At 31.8% G+C, this 23,430-nt stretch overlaps 1 protein-coding gene across 1 annotated transcript; it reads left to right on the forward strand.

Moving 5' to 3' along the window:
• The first annotated feature begins 9,797 nt into the window (after window positions 1-9,797).
• On the forward strand, window positions 9,798-23,210 carry LOC116771642 (putative uncharacterized protein DDB_G0271606). Its single transcript, XM_032663532.2, has 3 exons — window positions 9,798-9,924; window positions 18,974-22,464; window positions 22,722-23,210. Exons 1-3 carry the CDS (start codon window positions 9,892-9,894, stop codon window positions 23,056-23,058), a joined length of 3,861 nt encoding a protein of 1,286 aa, XP_032519423.2. The 5' UTR covers window positions 9,798-9,891; the 3' UTR covers window positions 23,059-23,210.
• The last annotated feature ends 220 nt before the right edge of the window (window positions 23,211-23,430 follow it).

The raw sequence follows: 23,430 nt of genomic DNA on the forward strand, positions 1-23,430 counted from the left end.
TTGAAATTGAACGCTTGAACATGATTATCACTTAAAAAGGAGATGGAGGAATTAAATCGTGCAATTCCTAATAACAGTCTCCAAAACGTATCCTATAAAATACGGTAAGGTTTGCTAATTGTCGCCTGTGCTCAGTGCTGGTTATATGGGTTCTAAACAAATCTTACTGATAAGGTTTTAGGTCATCATGCAAGAACTATCGATATCTTTTGAGATGTATCTAATGTGAAACTGTGAAGGCTTCACCTTTGTCTTGTACAGTAAGGAAGATCCCCAGTCAACTTCTTTCAGCAACACCCGTATGTAATTGAAATAGAACAATAGTAAGAAAGGTCTACACGGCTTCTGTTCTTAGTTTCGGGGACGATGTTACTTAGTTCCCAAGATTTGGTCTTCGCGAGTACCATTCGTTGAAAATACATAAACATATTTTTTTTTAATGGACCAAAAAACACATCAAAGACAAGATAAATCTGGACATAATATCACAATTTTAAAAGATCACAAATCGATTTGTGTGTTCTTGTTGGTGCTGAAGTACGCGTTAAGGTAGACACTTTTGTTATGTAGCCGGTCATAAATAAAATGAACACTGAGGAGTTTATTCAATAGGTACAATAAAACTTTAGGCGTATATGACAATCAAAAAGTTATTTATTAAAAAAACATTATATAATTTAAAATCAATTTAATTATAGCTTTACATTAATACATGTTAGGCACGAGATAATTTTGTTTTTTTTTTTTTCTACCATGATTTCTAGACTTTAGGAACGATATTTAAACCTATATTTTCATTAAAACAAAATGATAATGTCTTTTGATAAGACGGAACTATAAAAAGTGTGTCATGTGCCCTTAATTCGACTTCAAAAGTTTCTCTTATCAAAGATGTATAGTTAATTATACTACAGGATGTTCGTTCAAGCATATATTAACATAATGTGACACAAACGTACTTTAACAAGCATTTAATGGTGAGTACTGTGAGGATGTCGGTCAGCGTGTCTCAGGCCAGGATTGTATCATCATGCGGCAAGTTGACCCACAGTTCAAAACCCCATAACTATGCAAATTACTGCCGTGTGTTTTGAAATCTAACAACTCCTACTTAAAAAAAAAACAATATGTATTTATGCAATCGAACAAATTTATTTTAAGTATTATTTGAAATTATATTTTTTCATCTTAAAAAAAAAATGATCATTTTGACATCTGCTTAAAATATAATTCACAATGAAAAGTATATAAAAAAAATTCTTATTGTAACAATTGTATGAAAAGTGTTAAAGTTTTTGTTAAGCACTATGTTTATAATATGAGCATTCAATTAATAAGGTAGCCCGGAAGTCGCAAACAATGGCCATCGACGACTGTTATGTAACACTATTTGTATAACATCGTTATCTCGGCTTCCTTGTCAGTAGAAAGGAGCCTTACAGCAACTGTACGATGATTTCACGAGACCTTATTTAATAAAATTATTATATTATTCAGTGAGTTCAGTGTAACAACCGCTTAGCTAATAGATTAATACAAAACGATCATATTGTATAAGCGAAAATTTCTAGACTATTAGATTCATTGGAAACATACACATTTATATAAACATAAGGAAAATATATATATCTATATAAAAATATAATTGGTACTGAGACCTTATCACGTAATCATAATACATGATTCGACATGCGAAGCTGCAGGAAGCAACTAGTGAACTCAATAAATCCTATGACGGGTTAGGTAACACGTAGAGCTGTCTTATCTCGGAAACTATTCAATGTGTATTCTTTATTCGCGGGAACGTTAATCTTATTCTTGCACCATTTTCTTGCACTCTGAAGACATGATAAATGATCTGGCCGCTAATATACTGTGAATAAGCCACAATACGTTACACCATCGAGAATATTTTATTGCTGTGTAACTATTGTCAAGAGCGAAACATTCGTTTCTTAATCACGAGATCGAATTCCCAAAGAAAATATGTATGAAAGATCTAATGCTCTCATTACGTACATCATTTGAATTAGTTTGTGATGAATAATTTGTTAATCTTCAAATTCACGAATTTCAATGAAAAATCTACACCAATATATATATATGGAGTGTTGAAATCAGCGTTCTGTTTGTGAGCTGGTATATTGATTGCATTTTGTTCAAATTAGGTAATCACATCTACCATTAAAGAATACAAAATTGAACTGTGTAATTTTTATTGTTTTTAATAAAAGGAACATAACCTTTTCTTAAAATGCTATGAGAAAAAAACATCAGCAATATTAACCTAGAAAAGATCTCGGAATAGTCTGTGAACACTCCACAATAGATTACACAAGCTGAAAATATTTTTATTGCCATATTAAAATTAGATTGTTGATATCAATGTTGTATGGAACAATAACAGTAAAGGAATATGTAATTAAAAACATTTGCAATATTCATAGGGATTAGGGTTCTGTACTTTTTAAACAAAAACCATTAAAAGAAATATATTTATATTATGTCTTTGCTTGTCCGCTTTTTTTATGGAATATAGATAGAGCCTAGCTATGGTCAGATTACTGCAGCTCGAACATGGGCTGGCTTGACCGGGGAAGCACCACCCTCTCACAGAAGATTGGCGTGAAGTAGTCTTAAATGGCTGCGTTTCGTCCGATGAGCGAGAGAGCCGGTCGCCCTTTCCCTTTTCCATCCCTTTCCCTTTTCCCTCCTCCTTTCCTTTTCCCTTTTGGCTTTACCCTTTTCCCTCTCCTTCTGCTTCAATCAAGGGTGGCAACGCAACCGTAAAACTATGTTGCGGATAACCATGGGCCACGGTACTACTTCCATCAGGTAGACCGTCTGCTCGTTTGACCCCTTTGTCATTAAAAAAAACCATCTTGTAGCTAGCAACATACGCACCTGCCCGGCTTTACTTCTATTGAATCGTTAAAGGAAGATAATAACTTTGAATTTAATATGCTTTAAATTACATAGTCTGTACAATTATCTTATTTTAAATAAACATTAAATATGAGGCGAAACCTCTCAGCGTTTCATTGATTTACCATGCGGTTGGTGGAACCATCGCGTTGCAGAGAGAGGTACTTCAATAGTGCCTCGAACCACCGTCCAACCTCCTCTCTCTACCTAACCAAATTTGAAAAAACCTACTAGGGCTGCCTTTGAGGTACGTGCCAAAAATGAATTGATATTAGTCCTGGACAGGCCCAAGTCTTTTAGTAGGTTGTGAAAAGATTTAACCGTTATCCTCTCGGTTCCACGACGAAACTATTTCGAGTGAGTTCGTTTGTGAGCTCGTAATGTTTATTGACCTTGAAGGTATGGTCTTTGGGGATGTTGGTTTCCCAAGGAACCGTAAGCTCTATTAACACAACGCGCTTTAAAATTCGCGAATATAAAAATATATTTTGTGCATGTAAAAAATATCAGTAATTATTAAAAAGAATTGAAGGATATACAATAAAAATAATTAATATAGAGATCTGACTATAAGTCGACTTTCTAATTAAAATTGATAAATACAGATTAAAGACTTTCCACGAATGTTAAATTTAATCTGAATGTCTTAGATTTTGTTATATAAAACTTTCTATTTGTGATTTCCATAAAGTTTTAATATGAATAAACGAACGGTCATTAGGATGTGTCTGAACTTACGCATTTATGTTAATCAACTATTAACTGCTCTTTCACATCAGACTCACATCGATCTCATAGAGATACAGCGATCATGGCATTTTTAGAATAATTTTAAATTTAATCTTGACTTCAGATTAAATGTATCACAAAAGAAAAGAAAAGAAAAGAAAAGCTTTATTAAATCAAAATATAGGGCTCTAACAAAAAGAAAGACTTTGAGCAATTTCTTTTTTTTTTATAATATTAATTATAATTAAAAATAAAAACCTACCTAGGTTTAATTGTTAAACGGAGTCCTAATAGAAACATGAGTGCATATAATTTCTTATCAATCGTCTCACTACTATAAATAAAACAGTTATCGCCGTGAATAATTTTGTTATCAACAGAAAAAAGAACAGATCGGAATTATTTTTAAGATATAGGAAATATCAAAACTATGTGGTGATAGTAAGAGCAGAATTAGGTTCATTTATTTTGCCATATAAACTTCTAATATCCAGCTCTGAGTCACGTCCAAGTAATTTGAGCCAACAGGAAGCGTCATACTACAAGGACAATACACTTTCACCAAGTCTCTATTCGCAGCACATCGCGGACACACTGAAACACAGAGAACATTTCTATGAAACATATATTTTAACGAATTAATTGCCGTATAACAAACAACTTATTATTCAATGTAAGCCGTAACACACGAACACTGTTTTTGTATTGTTATTGACACAATGAAGTCAAACAAGAGCGAAATAGAAAAGCTCAAAATATCTCGTATTAGTATCAGATGTTTAGATTTATAATGCCTTAAACAATATAATAAAGTATCTCTCTTGCGGGTATTGTGTATTGTGTATTCATTCATAAGCTACATATTATTATAAATACGTAAGGTTGTATAAAGATTTGAATGAGGCTTTCAAGTAATGTGGATCAGACATCTGAATAACCAAAACACTAATTCAACGTATAAATCCGTGTAGTTAATGCGGGAACACAGCAATAAATTTTTCTTTATACAACTTGTACCCGCGTCTTTTTTCGCGTACAGTAGTGCCTATTGGCAGCACAATTTTGATATATCTTTTGGTTTATTTTGGTTTAAAAACACAGTCTTCTATCATGTCACAAACGTGACACGTATGTGGATGTATGGACATTGGACGTAATATCGTAAAGCTTGTCAGGATTGCCATCACTAGACACAGCTTCGTAAAGGCAGTTTTTTTTTCATTTTTTTTTATATGTGAATAATTTTTTTAGCTCAATATACATTCCTCTCTGAAGCCAAATCCGTTCAGTCCAAATATATCTAGAACAAGTCGACCTAGAAATATTTAGCAGCACAATGTATAGAAGATGTCAAGTGTAACGTGAGTGTTAATTTTTATTAAGTTAATTAATTAACTTAAATTATCGTAAATTAATTATTCATAACTGAATGAACAGACGAAAAGGCCATCGGCTGGTTATTAAGTATTAATGAATATTAATCAGTTTCTCTTTCTGTTTTCGAAAATATAGTTTTTTTTATATAAAAAAAAAACAACAAATTCAAAAAAGTGATATTTAATTAAATATATAATGAATCAAAAAGTATCTGTTCTTATAGGTCAATGCTCCTTTTTATTTTATTTCGTGATTGCCCTAGCAATTCGTTATTTCTCTTGGACGTCACTGTTGCATATTGCGACAACTATATTAGGGTATTGTAAGATTACTTTCCGGGATTGCTTTATTCAATCTTACCTTTATACAGTTTCATGATTTTAAATTGTCACATAGATATCAGATGACGTTTACATTATATATATAACAGTTTCACAATCACAGACCCTTTCACTATAACGCCAGTTACAGCGATTACCGAGATGAGTAACCTAAGACTAAGTCTTGATAACCATCTTGTAACCGGCGACTCGTGTTATGTAACAACATAAAAACCATTATAACAGTCTCTCGAAACACACTCATTAAATTAAGTTTCAAAATTAAAGCAATAAAGACTAAATAGAATAGTCTTGAAGGAAGAACAATTAATTTTATTTACATATTCTTTATCTTCGTGTAAATTAAATAGCCATAGATAAATAACAACCTATGTGAATTCGTAGCCTTATTTTTCTTCGAGACATTAGTTTAAAAAAGTATATAATCGTTAAAAGTTTTTTGGGTCCTAAATTATATATGACAGCGTGAGGTCGTTGTAAGCACTTGACCTGCTTTCTTAAAAAATATATTAATATATAAAATCATGCGAAAAATACAAGCGTTTAAACTGGTCTACTATTCAAATGAAACCGAAAATTTCGATTAACCGGCGTTCAGCGGGTATTATTGTTTGATATTTTACCTCTGTTATTGGTTAAAGAAGCAATATTCGAGAGAAGGCATTACTATCATAAAACATGGCAATTCATATGTGTACACACAGGAATGAATGATGACACACGAAAAGAACAATTTGAGAACTTGAGAATTGTTTGTTAACGAATTTTCAAATAGTGTTTACTATTAAAAAGTTACAAAACAGACAACTATAGAAACATAAACATTAAATTTATTTAATTACATTACAATGTATTTAAAGAAAAAATAATTGTATTGCAGAATATCTCATATTCCGTTTAGAAATCAATAGCAGCTGTATCGTAATCGACTTTTGAACTCTAATTCAGGCAGTAAAAGTAATATTACCCAACTCAACCGGTTCTCAACGCCTCATACACTCCGCTCACATCTTTGGCCAATATATTTAATTGTTTTACAAAACACAATCATCGTTAAATGTATTAAATTTAATGCAACTCGAACTGAATTAATAAAGTTGTTAATGAAAAATAAATATAAAATAATTTACACAACACTATCTCGTTTTTGCAAACCCTTTGTCCTGTGTATGGTGGAGTGAAAGATACATATGTTTTTCAATATGTCTTCAGTAAAAACTCATTATTTAATTGACATATAATTATATTTAAATGAAACTTCATAATATAAAACTATCTTTTGAAATAAGGGAGTTATTAATGCTATTGTTTAAACATATTTAAAACTATTAAAATACAATATTTACGTTTCATTGATATATACTTCTTGTTACCAATATAATGATATGTAGATTAAAATGGTACAGATCTCATTGAATACAAAAAAAAATCAAACCGAAGTCAACAGATAAACTATTTTATTATAGAAAACTGATTGTAAGTAATAAAAAAAATCAACGACAAATTTTGGATATAGCATATATATTCAATTACAAAGCACATCCTCTCATACAGCCACCACATAATTTTAGCTAAATAAGATACATGAGGGCGATAGTCAAGGTTGAACCGTCTCTTGCGCAGTCGACCGGAGAATCTCATCACGTAGTGAATGTATCTCAGAAAATTAGGCTACATCTTGAGCCATTAAGCTCTTAAAGACATCCTCATAATGCCACGATTACGTAACCAATTAAAATTATAGCCCGCAGCAAATGAAGGGCGCGAGTCGGACAATCGTTGAATGATGACGGATAACGAACCTAATACAGTTGGAGGTTCAGATGAAGTGAAATAAATAATGAGCTGAGAAGTAGAAAACGAATGAAATCAGTTTAACATTATTCTATATGATGGAAATTTATTGATTTTAATTGAAAGCATAAATTTTATTAAAAAATTAATTCAAAATAAAATTAAAATATACGATGTTTTGTGAGTTTACGTGTGAGTTGAAATGACTTATTTAAAATAATCTTTAATGTTGGGTATAAAAAACTTGCTCAACTGAATCTAGGGTTGTAACTGGTGCAAGCGCCAATTCTATACAGATTTTGTATCTAACAATATTTTCGATAGCCAACACTATATATGACCTCCCATTATACGATGTATAACATTAATAATTCCAGTTTGATCTATAACTTATGTATTTTGTTGCTATAAATTAACATGTAAATAATCTTTCTCAAATGCCGTAAGTAAAGTGACTGGAGCATAAACACCTCTATTGGCAACGAGGCGGACGGCTCAAATAATCGTCTTGCAATACCGTCTCTGATAGACATAGAAAGGGTTACATAGAAATTGTATTTATTTATAATTTGTAATGTTTTTAACAGTTACATTGTGCTAACAACAAAACAATGTGACATAAAATTGTATTTGCTTTACAAAGAATACGAAATAAAAAAGTTGCGCCAACATATCACGATATCAAAGCGAAATTTGATCCTGAGTTACATATGAAATTTGTAATATTCGTAATTGTATATTTCAATGATGTTCACACAACAAAACGGCCATTCCAATGTAATTATTAATCTTCACTTCACAACACACCAGACGTTGGACTATTCTTTGGGCTTTTGAACTGATTCGAGGTCAACTAACTTTGACATCAAACGAGAAGAGAAAAAAAAATTAAACAAAATATAAACTTAAAACATAAATTAAAACTAACATTTTTAATTAATGAAGATTTATTTGAAAGTCTTACCTAATCATGACACATTTGTGATCGTTTGTATCTAGTAGTTGTGAGTTTTAATTAATAAAATATTCCTATGTCTTATATAACAAAACAAAATTAATTACTATTTACTTAATTTAAATACAATATCTAAAATTCAAACAACAGGAGAAACTAGCTGTCATATATTATTATAACAACGTATCAGAACTACTTGTACATTTTTAACAAATACGTCTTTTGAAACGTTAATCGATACACTGAGATAGAATACTTCTATTCATCAGATCTATTAAAAAATTATTCAACATCTACAACAATAAAGACATGACATAGAACAATCTATCAATAGAATAGAATTACAACACGGTCAGGATGAAATGTGATATGTGAGGTCGAACTTCAAAATAAAACGGACATTCGCCGTCAAAGTTTCTTAATATTTTGTAAATGCAGTGTTACGTGTGATGCATTCGCTTGAGTTACGAAACGTCTCGAGAATAACGTCCGTCGTCGTAACTACCGAATAAACACACACACAATGAGGTGATACTTAGACGACATCTGGATATTTTTAAGATATATTTTGTATTTGATAGCTTTTTACACTTGTTTGTTTATTGTTTACCTTTACATCGTCGTTATTTGAACAAAAAGTTTGATTTCTTTGTTATTCCAGGACTAAAGCTATACCCAATAGCCACTTGTAGCACGCACACATAGACATTATCTCATGTACATTATCAAAAATACGTGAAGGTATATCTAGATTGAATGTGTGCGTGTTTCTAGTTTCCAATAGAATTTTTTTTTTGGTTCACAGATTCAATAATAAAAAGTCAATTTTAAAGATAATTAATAACTACCAAAATGGATGTCAGAATGTTACAAAATAAGACAAACGCTGTTTTGACTTGACGCCTGAACTATGTATTGAATGACGAGATAAGTAATGAGTGTACTTTATTTGGTGGCAATTAAAATTCTACTAAATATGTGTAAAGTCCGTACAAGACTTTAAATAATTGTTCTAATTAAAAACACAGAAGTGACGAAGCCAGTTAATTTAATTATTTTTTAATATACAGAACCCTTGAAACACTTCAGATAATACGACACCAGTAATGGGGCTAGACAGAAAATGTTAGCACTTAAAATTGTAATAATAGAGTAGGTACTGACATAACGTTAATACATTTTGAATGCACTCACGTAATACGTAATTAGAACGTAAGAAGTGCAGCGTCTTGAGAAATATTACAACGATCATATTAATTTCAGTCATCTTATACTTAGTGTTGCTTTACTTGAAACTGTAAAATTAATTCAATGTGTATGCAGACTTATTATATTCGTATGCATTGCGTTGATGTCTTTTGTATGGAAACACAAGCCATACTTTGAAATATTTTACTTCTATGAAAATAAACCTATCAATTAACGTTTTGACATATATATAACCGTAATAGTCTTTTAAAAGAAACCAATATACAAATCATCATCAATATAAGAATAAATACATTAGAAAAAAATAAAATTATTCCATATATAAATAGATAAATATTTATAAAACTAACAGACGACCTTATCCCAATTTCCCTCTCGATGGACATTCTCACTCATTAGAGCCACACTTGCCTCTCCATTTACATAATCCGAATGTGAAGGTTGGCTTTCTTCGGGGGGGAGGCTGTACGCGCTGTGCCTTTGCCGCAGTTGTGAAGAACGCGCGCGCGCTCGCGCCGGTGTAGTGACAGTTGACAGTTGACAGTTTGAATTATTTTTTTTATGTTTTCGGATACAATGAGGCTCATATTTTGGGTACGTTAATTTTTCATAAATATTTATATAAATATTAAATATATATTTTTCTGTGACTTTTATTCTAGGATTAGGGATTTTTTTTTTAATTTACAGGTTTTTATCATTTATTTTTATATTTATTAAATTATTATTAATAAAGTAGGAAAAAATCCTAAAAAAAAGGAGTAAAATAAATATTATGAAAAATTATGAATATTATTTACAAAGTAAATTAACATCAGAATGATACTCAACTTGTACATCCTTTCTACGTTGCGTAAAAGCCTTAAAGTTGAGGAAGTGTGTCAGACTGCGACGTGGAATTCGCGGACGGAACTTAATATTTCGGATCGTGCACCATTGAACGAGGCGAGACATTACCAAGCTATAAAATATTTTACATTATATGATTGACTTACTTGATAATTAAATATTTTTTTAATAAAAAAAGGATTTATAAAATGCATAACTAAATAATTTATATAAAATAAAAATATATAGAAAGATATGCCTTTAAACTTAAGAATTCGATGCATATTATAGCTGTCAGTGGTCCAGCGCCTTATCACAACCTGCTGAGTGTAGACCAAGTTCAGTTTTCTCTTGTTTGCTCGCTGTGTGAATATAAATATAAATTTCTTTTGAAATCTAATTTCTACTTATAAAAGGATAAAGTTATTTCCCGTATTAAATTTTCATTTAATAAAATATTATTTTTTTATTTGACGATCCATAATTTGGTAAATTACGTTTCACAGTCACTATATTACTTTCTAACATACGAAACTCGCATCTTTACTATATTACATACAGCAATAAAACTATCAGAAACATTAAATTTTGATGTTTATTTAAATCAACTTTTACTTTTTTTTTTGCATAATTAATTAAACGTGTAATTTAGATTTGATAATCACGAATCCAAAAAAGTGTAACTGTCATGTTATATCATGGAATGGTTCGGAATGTTTCAAGAGAAGCAAATAAATATTAAAATTTTTAAATTAATTTCATACTTCATGTTTATATAATTCTCTTGAAACTATCTTTTTCTTCCTTTCTTCTACTTTCGAAAGAGTTTTAATGTTGAATTCAATTTAATTTATAATCAAAGCTCGTTTCTATTATTTTCATCACAGCTGAGACAGACTTCCTTATAATATGTATATTTTTTGTGGCGTATGTGGCAGGTGCGGCGCTGATGTTTTTTACGGCGTTAGAACAGGTGCATAATATGGGGCGATCATAAATGGGGCGGATGAGGTAGTTTCCGCTGAATACGTTAATTCATCAAACAAATATAAATGTATACAACGAATATTTATAGATGAGAAAATAATATTTTTTACAAGTTTTTAATAATAAATTAGTACAATAATAATTTTATATTTCTCTCTCTTAGTCCATAAATAGGTCATTTGTTCATATACGAAGAATTCGTTACTCATGGGCAGTCGTAATACATTTAAACAAAAAAAATACTCATTATAGTGTAGTATGTAACATTTTTATCCTCCTTAATTTGATTCTTATAAAAGAGTGTGTACTATAGCCCTGACAGTGAACCGGGGCTCGACGCCTCTAACGCACGTAACACCAATTTAACGGTTCTACGGTCCAACCTACTGACATTCAATGAATGATTTTCACTTAACAATTGGCACAGACTATTCTAATATTTATTCCAATCTCTCGCTTACCTACACACACTGAATATTAATATATACCAATAAAAAGCTAAAATTTACCCACTATACTTATTATTGAAGTCAGATAAAGTAAATAAAATTATTTTCTATATTTTAAAGCAATCGTAAAGGCGTTCAAAAACATTTCTATTGAATGAGATAAATTACGTATTCAAAAGAAAAGGTCGGACAAATTTAAATATGTTGAATAAGAAAAGTTTACCTACTGTTTAGTTATGCTTCTGTTAAACAGTAGATTATAATTCAGACTCGCGCTTGGACGCGGATATCACATTTCTGTAATATCCGTGTCCAAGCATAATAGAAATATTATGGTAACAAATTCAAGATGTCGGTACAAAAACGTCAAACAATATGTAGAAAGTGGTTTTTAAGATACGAACATCTGATTTGATAATTATTACATGTATTATACAATGAAGAAAGTTCATTCAAACATAATAATTGATTACACGTACAATAATTTAGCACCACAAAGTTATTTTTATACAACGTACGTAATTGTCGTGGATCTTTCTCACTTTTACTTTTTTGACAGCAAACAAACACTTTCGTGGTCTCACGGGTGAAGGTTGTATTGTATAACCGTTGTGTGTAATCTTTTCTAACATTTTTTTGAAAGGAATCATTTTATTTTACTAAAACGAAACTTTTTGTTAGAAAATTTCGTTATTCATGTCATGACAAACGTATGTTAAATAGTTTATAATCCATATAAGATTTTTTTATAAATAAATATACATATAATGTTGCCATATATAAGATGTACCATATATTAAGACTGGTAATTATACATTGTACGTATGAATCGTGTGTAGAAAACTTTCTTTACTTGTATGACGTCCGTGAGTCTGGGAATCGCAATATTACTAACGTGTAATCTCCATATTTTAAAATGTTTAAGTAACAATAAATATTATCTCATCAAGATTTACTTGCAAAACTACAGCGTTCATTCATCAATATCAAATATTCCATCCAAATTCATTGAATGGATACTAAGCAAGGGAATCGTGATCGAATATTATCGTAACATTATTTATTAACAAGTTTCAAAAATAACTGACAAACTAAATATGTTTACAACAAATGTAATGGATTTATTTTTAAACGAATAAATTTCTAATTCAAGTCACCCATCGCCTTTTTTAATACCTCATATAAATCCTAGACATTATATCAAAGCAACTATGATGTAAAAGCTTCGCAACTTTCAAAGAACAATAAGAAAATAAATGATAGGCAATAAATTAAAATTTAGCTATAAACCGCTATTAAAACAAATTGTATTTCGTATCTGTATCTTTAAACGCGTGACGTACCTTTTCACTCTCACTCCAAAATGGTAGCCGGCGAGGAACTGGTCGCCCCGGAATGTTGTAGAAAGCTCGTATCGAAATGAAGAGGCGGGACACAGTGCATTTTAAAATAACTTCATTCAATGGAGAAATTACGTTTTTTATCACGACTATTACAAGTATCGCGACTGTGTAATGTAACCTAATGGTGACCTACATGACTAACACGTATCCTGTAGTATTTTTAAACGGATTTATAATATTAATATTATGAAATTAATAAAAAAAAATACGAAATCAGCATGTGTGATGTTGACTACAAAATTCAAGATTTTTTTTAAACAAAGTATAAGTAAAACATCCTAAAACTTTAGCTTAAAAAGTCAATTAATTCCTATATTTATAATTAGTTGAATCACCTTGATTGCTCCTTAGATTGAGGTTAAATATGTTAATATGGATATGTGGTCATCAATCAGCTGATGTAACAATCGTATCACGCCGCTATCATATACTATAAAATACCATTCGTTTCATAGTATCGAGAGTTCCTTAAAAAATTAAGACAAGTAAATTTTATGAGCGTGATATATGTTTTTTAAAACTAACTGTCCTTTATAAATCTAGTATCTTCTTTGCTATGATCGCTCGTAATGATAAATATATATTACAGATTTGATAGATTTAAAAAAAGCTCAAACTACTTTTAACTTATTTTGATCTAGAAAGAAAAGTCAACGCTTTATTGTGTATATAGTTGCTCTTTTTTCTCTATCATTAAAAAATGAATGATTAGATTTTTATCATATTACTATTTCTCTAGTAATAAGTTGTATGTTGATATTATTTTAGCTAACGGAATATTTTAATCTTACATCTCGATGTAGCATACTGTTTGTGTTCGAGTAAATCGTTCGTATATTAACCTCCTTTCTATAAAGTGACATGGATTATTAATTTAATCATTAATGTTTTATTATGAAACCAATAATCTGTACTTGATATCTAATAACTCATAATAAAACAGAAGAAACTAATGTCATTTACTTAATCTTAATGAATATCACTTAATCCAAAAAAAAAATACTAAGAAGAATGATCTGTGGTACAAAACATTTTTTTTTTAATCTGTGCCTTTAAATATTTAGCTATCTTTAACAATGTTTGAAACTGTATATAAAAGTCTAATGAGATCTCAGACTTTCGCGGGTTTTATTCATTTAAATGAAACTAATATTTTTCGGATATACTACGCGTGCTTTATTGTTTACGCGTGCTTTCCTCTCGTCTCCCGTCACATCTCGTCTGCCCGTGATGAATGGTTGCTATAACCGAAACGTTGGGAGTATGTAATTTTTAACAAAAAAATAAAGCACGCGTACTATATCCGAAAAATATTAGTTTCATTCAAATATAAAAGTCTACACTAATAAATCAGTGAAAAAAAACAAAGGCCTAATATTATAACGATAATACAAAATAGGTTTTTTTATTAGCAACAAAATGGCTGTGATAGCTGGCTGGTATGATTTACATCAAATGTCCATATGGCATTTTTTTAAATATATTTTATATTTAATTTGAAGACAAAAATTCACAAAAATATTAATGAAATTTCTTTATTCTTTATCGTAAAACTACGGTATTAACTGTTCTAATGGTAGTTTCTATGCTTGTCCATGGTGTCAGAAATATTCGATGCCGGAAGCCATTTGAATATATAGTAGCTAATTGTTATGTATTCAGCCTTCGTGAGGTGAAAGTGTCAAGTCGATGGACTTGAGCTAACATGTGAATGTTTGTTTTACATTTTTATAGAGAGCTTATATGAGTTTTTTGACAACGTCTCTTTCTTACTATGATCATTATTTCCAACTTTTATGTAAACATTACTATAAAATCTTTTTCTTTGTTACTTTATATATTTTTATGTGTTGCAACACCAAACTAACTTTTTATGAAACAAGGAATAAATTGTAATTGTATAAGTACACGTCTAGGTTCATAAACATTTTTATCATGCGTACAACATTCGTTGCCTTACTCGCTTTTAATATTTTTCTCGATAATTTTCATGTAGTTATCACTGATATTTAATGCATCACTCTTTCTCTGAGATAATGAGGTTAAAACTACACTTAATCACTAATATATAAGAAAACAATGCAACGGTAGACGGTTGTGAGAAAATTTCATTATAATCAAAAAGTCGCGGATATCATTAAGTCGTAAGATGAAAACAGAATGTCAATAGATTTGGTGAAATCTCAGCGATTTCTAATAGCCAATAAAAATATATTGTATGTAAATAACTTTTTCTTTATCATATTAATTGATAGATTTTTCAATGTTATGAATTAGTGTCACTAATCAAGGAGTGGCTTTATTTTTATGACCTTCATAAATTGCTGATTAAACATTTTTTTTATTTAAATTTTTCCCAATGTTACTTAAAGATGTTAAATATACATTATCCATATAAAGGATTTTTTTTAGTATATATATATATATATTGTCATACAAACGGACTGCTGTTTGATGATATTCATCACCGATTATTTGTTTGAGTTACATAAATTGTTACAGCCTACAACAGTCAAGTTACACACAATTGATGCGTGTGTCTGTGTCATTACAGTGTGAATGTTGATATCGTTCAGTTAATGACGGCGAATTATCTTGATTGTGAGGTCGTTGAACTTATTTATAACTTTCGTTTATATTATTATCTTTATTTAATATTATAATCGTTACATAAAACATCGCTTACATCTAACTAGTTAAAATTCATATATTAAATTAATATTTATTTCGTCGAATTTAGTTCAGACTTGAACATTGTTTTCGATTTTGAATGTATGTGTTTGCTTTTATAATTAGAGAATGTATTACATTTGTACAAATATTAAATATCCTTATAAAATTCACTGTAAAAAACCGTCTTGAAAAAGGAAACATACTTGTTTTTTTTTTTTTGTCTGTCAGTGAATTCTAGATGAAGCTCTCAGGGAAACTTACTTTGCCTTCTTGACAATCATTTTAAATTCATAAAACCTAGAGACGAAACCTCTTAGGATTCCATGAATTCTCCGTGAGGACGCCGGGTTCATCACGGGCTTACGAACCAGGTGTAGGTTTAAGGGGCCCCTATCTAGCGCTCGTAACCGCTCATCTCCACCGTCCAACCTCCTCTCTCTACCTAAACAAATTTGAAACGAACCTTAAGGGCTACCTTCGAAGTACGTTCCAAGAATGAATCGATATTAGTTCTGGACAGGCCCAGGACTTTTAGTAGGTTGTAGAAAGATTTAGCCGTTATACCTCTTGCTCCCACTTCTACCGCGTACAAATCCACGACAAACTTATTTCGAGTGAGTTCGTTAGTGAGCTCGTAATATTTGTTGACCTTGAAGGTATGGTCTTTGGGGATGTTGGTTTCCCAGGGAACCGTAAGCTCTATTAACACAACGCGCTTGAAATTTAATTCACACTTTATTATGTAATTTGTAGGAATAATTAAACGAATATGATTGAAATGATTGACAGGTTAATTTTATAAAACTTAATGTACAATATTGATCTCATCGTGTCAGCCCATCATATATCATGGTTCAATTCTATTGTACTAAGAAAATATTATATCTTTCATTAATATAAGTACATGAGTCTTCATTTTTCATATTAAGTAAGAGGTTAAAGACTTCTTCATCTACAGAAATGTGGATCACATACACCTATTACACATAATGATATTCCAATATCATTATGTGTTGCAATATTATGCAAGTCACTCGTCATTCAGTCTCAGTCACGTAATGTGAACGGAAACAACAAATATTCTTATTTCTTCTTAAAAATGACCCACATTACATAATGGGACATCTATTACGATGAGTGTAAAACATTATCTGTGATTGTGGAGGAAAAACGATGGAGCAATAAGAATGAAATGAGAATCTTGATTTTAAAGATATCAAAAGACTTTCCGCAGATTAAATGCAATCAATCATCTTAATTTTATACCCAAGTTACTATTTCTATATTAAGTTTATTACAATTGTCTTATAATTCTTATATCTATATAATTCTTAGCTGTGCCCGTAACTTCATACGTCAACGGAATCAATCAACAATCAACGGAATATTTTTTATTTTTATATTAATGAAACAAAAAAATACTAAAGTTAGCTGTTTAAATCTAAGTTATTGTTTACTAAATTAGCTATCAGCCACGAAACTGCCGTCAAAATCGATCGGTTTCAGAGAGTAACCGGAACAATCAGACAGACAAATAATTTGCTTTCTGCACCGCGTCCATGTAGTAACAGCCAACAGGCAGGTTTAAAATTGTAATCAAATACTCGATTTCAAATCAATTTATAGATAATAAGCATGGATAGTTACTAGTGAATGGAAAGAACCGAGAGACACTCTGTCGTATTGTAATTAACCTATTTATGTTTTAAGTTTTATACATTTATTTTAGATCTCCATTTCACTTTAGATTGGTCCAAAAAATTATCCCATTTATGATTTTATCATTATAATTGATATGTTTATTTTTTTTTAAACATTTTACATACATTCTACGAAGACTATAATACGAAATAATACCACTACAGCAGTGTCCTCACATTAATCTATGTTAAAATAACTACTCTCAGCGACATCAACATTGGAAAACTTGTTCTGAATCCTATTGATCCATTAATAGGATTGTTAATTTCTTCCTAAAATCATGCTTTCACTATTTATTGGATCCTTTATAACTGGATTGTAATTAACATAAGTTATCAATAAATTATTATGTAGATGAGGCGTGGGAAAGATCGCGAGGAAATTGTGAAAATTGCAGAGCATGTCTAGTTTATAAATTTCTTGTTTATGGGTTGACCGACTCATTATTAAATTGTGGACGATGTTAAGATAGATGGTTAGTCTGGTTTAATAATTTATTCAAATTATATACACGTTCAACTTGATTATTGTTTAAAATTGCATAGACGTAATTGTAAATTATGGTTTCAAAATGTATAATCCGTTTTGCTGTGGCTGAGTAATGCAGTATTGTATTAAACAAACCAAATTTATACTACACTTCTTTCGTGGTTGTGATCAAAGTTTTAGCAGTGAGAGTGTCACGAAGACGTCTTATCAAATCACCAACATTGGAACAATGATTTACTGCCGTAACTATTCACTATCGTACATCGTGAGAAATAATCCACAATAATCTACACTGCTTTTCTTATCGTCTTTTATAAGCTAATTTCCATTTCAATTAAGGGAAAGACTTATTCACCTGCAATCCTAAAACGTCATTACAAGATAATAATTGAATGTAAACGTGTGTTTTTTAGTAGTTAGGAATATATTATTGTATATAATACATACATATATAACTTGCAACTATATTGTGAGTCTGAATATTTTTGGTTTATATGAAAAGAAATGTTGAGTCAGGTTATTTAAGTTCGAATTTCATAATAAGATGGCTTATGAGTTGCTTAAAGGTGATTAGCATAATTATTTTTTGGGTCATTCGATTTACATAATCTCCGAGATGTCATTCATACTTTTACTTTTATATTTTTGATGGAATTACAAAACCGCCAAGATGATAAGATCGATTGTATGTTTTATATTAAAATTTACAAATATATATTTAAAGATCTATTATTATTAGAATAAAGTTATAAGTAATAAATAATGTTTTATCATATAACCTGTTAAATGGCTATGAGTAAAAGCTACGCTTTATTGTTTGTATTCCGTCGAAATGTAATACCATGCCCGAGCTCAGCGTCGGTCACGTTGAGAATTTTACTTTTATTCTTCTTGGAATGCTGACTGACCGGTTTTAATTTAAGACATAATGTAACCCCAAGGGAGATGCTCGACATCTAACTTCTTTATAAAATTTCAGTTCACTAAAGACCCTTCTAAAAATAAATTTTATATTTAAACAAAAATGTATTCACTTCATCACTTACCTACATTTAAACAAGTAATTTTAACTTACTTCTTTGATGTTAATGTTTTTTAACTTGTTTGTTACAGGTCACAGCGTTCGCTGTGCTCACCATAACATTTGCCAAGAACTCTACAGCGAAAACGAAACCGAAACGACAGTTAGACAATATAAGAACACCCCAAAACCTTCAATATTCTCTCGTTCTGCCACATTCTAGAGTTGCCCATTTTCGAGCACTGCCAAGCAATAGAAGAATTTCAAATGTATCTCCGAAAACAGGAAAACTTCCACCATATGCAGTACAGATGGAACCGGTTGTGCAATATTCACAAAAAGATCCATTGTACGACCCAACCCACGATCATTTGGAAAATGGAGTTAACAAAAACGTAATATTTGCTCAACCAAAGATTCTCAACGTTCACGATCAAGAGCCTGAAGCCTCATTTGGCCCACCTTACGGTTCTCTTCCAACCGCACCCCTCTATAGTGAAGACTACCAGCCACAATACTATGATGCTCCGGAGCCTATAATAGAGATTATTATAAAAGAATCCAATGAAACTTTGCCGGCACCACCTCCCCAGGTTGTACAGAAAAAGAAAAAAGAACCCGTTCAGGTATTTTACGTTAAATATAGCAAAGATCCTCATTCCAAGGACAAAGTTATATACGAAAAGCCAATCCCTGCAATAACACCCCCTTCAAATGATGAAGAGGATCATCATGAAGAATATGTAACTGTTACTCCGCAACCTAACTACATACCTACGCAAACGACAACTCTAAGGGCTATTATTAAGCCAGAGTCTGAGATATACCACAGTGATAGCAATGTGAAGATAACTTTTGGTAATGACCATCATCATCACAGTAATAGGAGAGAAGAGAGCCCACAAGGTGAGGATCGTGAAGAAACTGCTCCAAAACCAGCAATCGCTTTGCCTAACCAACCTCGAAATGGTGTTCCATTAGAAAGATCGGTTTCACAAAGACCTCTGTATGAACATGAGTCTAAACAAACTAGCCAAACAGGGCAACAAGTTTATTTATCTGCACAACAAGCTCAGAGTCGTATACAATTCCAACAACCTTTTATTAGTCACGAACCCCAATTACCAAGACAGGGACCAACAAATGTTCCTTTTAGAGCTCAAGTGTCCCGTCAAAATCCTTTCGGTCCTTCTCCGTCATTGAGTCCATCACATCAATCCTTTGCAAATCCTTCCCCTAGTCCCAGTAATCAATTTAATAACGTTGCTCCGACCTTACCTGGGCCAATTCTTCCATTTGCAAGACCGAGCAATGTACCTCAATATCACGTTCGACCTAATAATGGCCCATCTTTCGGATCAAGACAACATCCCAATGGACCCCCTAGAGCTAGTTTCCATTCCGGACCTCAAAGACCGTTCCACCAACAACAACATCAGGCATATTTCGATGAAGCAAAGTATCTACAAGAAAATTACCATACTATAACTACAGACCAGGTAGATCCACCAAAGCCGCAACCACTGCCAAACAGACAAATTCAAAACTTTAACTCTAATCCTAGGCCAACATCAAATCCACCCCTTGTTTATTTCCCTGATCATCAAAGTCGTCCTCATCAACTTATTCCTTACAATCAACAACTACCACAGCAAAGGCCACCCCAAGTTTTTGATTCAAATAAAAACAAAGCCTCTTTTGCTATAACTCCTAGTAGATCTCCGTTCTTTAATCTGAAACCATCGCCGCCCCACGTTGAAGAAAATCGCACGCCATTCCAGAGGCAGCCTGTTTCACATTCCCAACAACACATTAACTATTCCCAGGGCTTGCAATCGCTTTCAAAGCCATCTGTTCAAATATCGTACCAAGAAAACAGTAACACACAAAATTCATTTTCTAGTATTTTATCACCTTCGCCTTCACCGATTCCTCAAAATCAATTTCTCCCACAACCCTCCCCAACTCCCATATTTAATTACCAACAACAACCATCTTTAATTCCAAATCATAGTATAGTAACGTCTGAACGGCCAAGCCAATTCAATAATTTCCAACAGACCCAAAACCTTGAACATCAACAAAATATTAACCAATTTGCCCCAAAAGGGAGTGAATTTGTAGCAGCAATTCCTAAGTATGAACAACATTTCACTGTTAACGACGCTAACGGGCAACAAAATTATAAAGGCTTGATCAATCTCAATCAGCCATCCTCAACAGTCAGTCCATCAAATAATAAGCAACAACATCAAGAGCAACAAGCACAAAAACAATTTGATATTGAACAGGAACAAGTTAGAGCACAATTAGCGCAAAACGTACGAAAGCAGCAAGAAGAAATTCAACGCCTTCAATCACAACTACAATTCGCTCAACAACAGCATCAGCAACAACAGCATCAACAAAATCAACAACATCAACACCAGCATCAACAGCATCAACAACAGCAACAACAACATCATCAACAGCAACAACAACAGCACCAACAGCAACAGCAACAACAGCACCAGCAACAACAGCACCAGCAACAACAGCACCAACAACAACAGCAACATCAAGAACAGCATCATCAGCATCAACAACAACAGTACCAACAACAACAAAATATTCAGCAAAATTACAATCAATTCCAACAAAGTACGCCAACTTCACAGTACGTAGACGAGAGATCGCGATCTCAAAATATATACGTAACCAGTTCCCCTTCGCCACAGTATTATCAATCAACTTCAAGAACCGTTGAAATCAAACCAACAACACAAAAATACGCGTCATCTAGTGCTAGTTCTGTTAGTAGCACGCCAGCACCACAACAAACAGAAAACAAGAAAAGACCAGCTATCGAATTACCAGATGAAGTTCCAGATGACCTGCGTCAGCAATTGCTTTCGTCGGGCATTTTAGATAATGCTGATATTAGTGTTCTGGATTATGATAAAGTAGGCGAAACACCTTTAGAATCATTGCCCCCGGATCAACTTGCAAACTTTTTTAGTGCAGGTGGAGCCCAACAATTAGCTGCAAGCGAACATAGGCCAATCATTGTAAGTCCAAATGGTGAACATATTGAATCAAGAATAGATGAAAGCATAGATGATGACGATCAAGAAATTGCGGCCTCTGAAAATGTTCCTAGCTATGTGGCACCGACCCAAAAACAGGCCGTGGAAATGAAAGTTGTACATTTTGATCCCCAAACTCCTGAAGGTCAAAAGATTGCCAAGGATCTTGTCAAAGAAGACGCTACGCAACTTGATCCCGTAGCACTAAATGATAAAAAATACAATAGGTACTTACCATTGAAAGTAAGTGGTAATAAATTCCCCCTGCCTGATGTATTAAAAGGAAGAAAAATTACTTCTGTCGTTGTACTAGCCCCTGTTGAAACGGAGACATTGGGCAGCGAACACGAACGAGCTGAGAGGTCAGCCACAGACAATTTACGAGGAATAAAATTTGTTGCTGGAGATAGTTTACAAAATTTATTGAAAAAACCAACGGAAGACAATTTTAAGAAATGGCTGGAAAAAGAAAAGAAAACCGCAACGGACCAACAATCTGTCATTCTTCTTGTAACCGGGTAAGTGATATGAATACTTTATTGTCTTAAATAATTATAAATTAAAACAGAAACTTAAAGTAGTATTGCAGAAGTGCTCGTCCACACCTGTAAATTTTGATTCCTAGGTCCTTTATTTATCCCTTCATTTGTTTATAAACTATTTTATTATATATATTTGTTACTCTTCCATTAGGAATTTTATATTATCTTATACAGGGTTATATTTATTAAATATCTGTACAACAGCTCTGCTATAAAAATAATTATCATTACAGAAACGAAGAGCCGTCTGAAGATCGTGAAATTTTTATGTATGACATCACATCAGGTAGCGTAAGCAAATTAAGTGGCGACTTATCCAACGCATTCGTCGAAGCTGCTGAGAACAATTCATTGAGCAAAGATATCGAAAAATTGGCCATTGAAGGAGATGGTACTCCAGAGAATTTCAACAGAGAAAACAATGATGAAACAATTGCAGAAGGATCTGAAAACGTGCCATTATTTGTAGATATATCCGGGGTCAAGTTAAATGACAAAGATCACAATAAAGTATTGATTTCATCTGGTTATAGTAAAACAAAAAAAGGCAGAGCTATAAGGAAACATTAGTGTACAAATCGCTAGAATGCAGATAACTTTGTAAATAGTATAGTTTTAGTATTACTAAATTAAAAACCAACATGGTGTTGAGTGTAAATTAGTCCTCTATTATTACGAAAGCGAACATAAGGTTGTAAAAATATAAAAACTTATTATAAATACTTTATGCATTTTTAATTAAGACTCCTAGTTTGAATTCATTTATAATTTAAATTATATCGAAAATTTAATAACAAATGTAAAAAACATTGGAACGAGAGAAATTGCAGTTAAAATATACAATTAACAAAGCCCTTGACATTAATTTTAGCTTCATAAAAGTAATTATTTTATTTGCTGTTCTATGCATTTTTAATATTTAACATATTTAAGTATTAAGTG

Source organism: Danaus plexippus (assembly GCF_018135715.1).
Source record: "Danaus plexippus chromosome 16 unlocalized genomic scaffold, MEX_DaPlex mxdp_31, whole genome shotgun sequence".
Lineage (NCBI taxonomy): Eukaryota > Metazoa > Arthropoda > Insecta > Lepidoptera > Nymphalidae > Danaus > Danaus plexippus.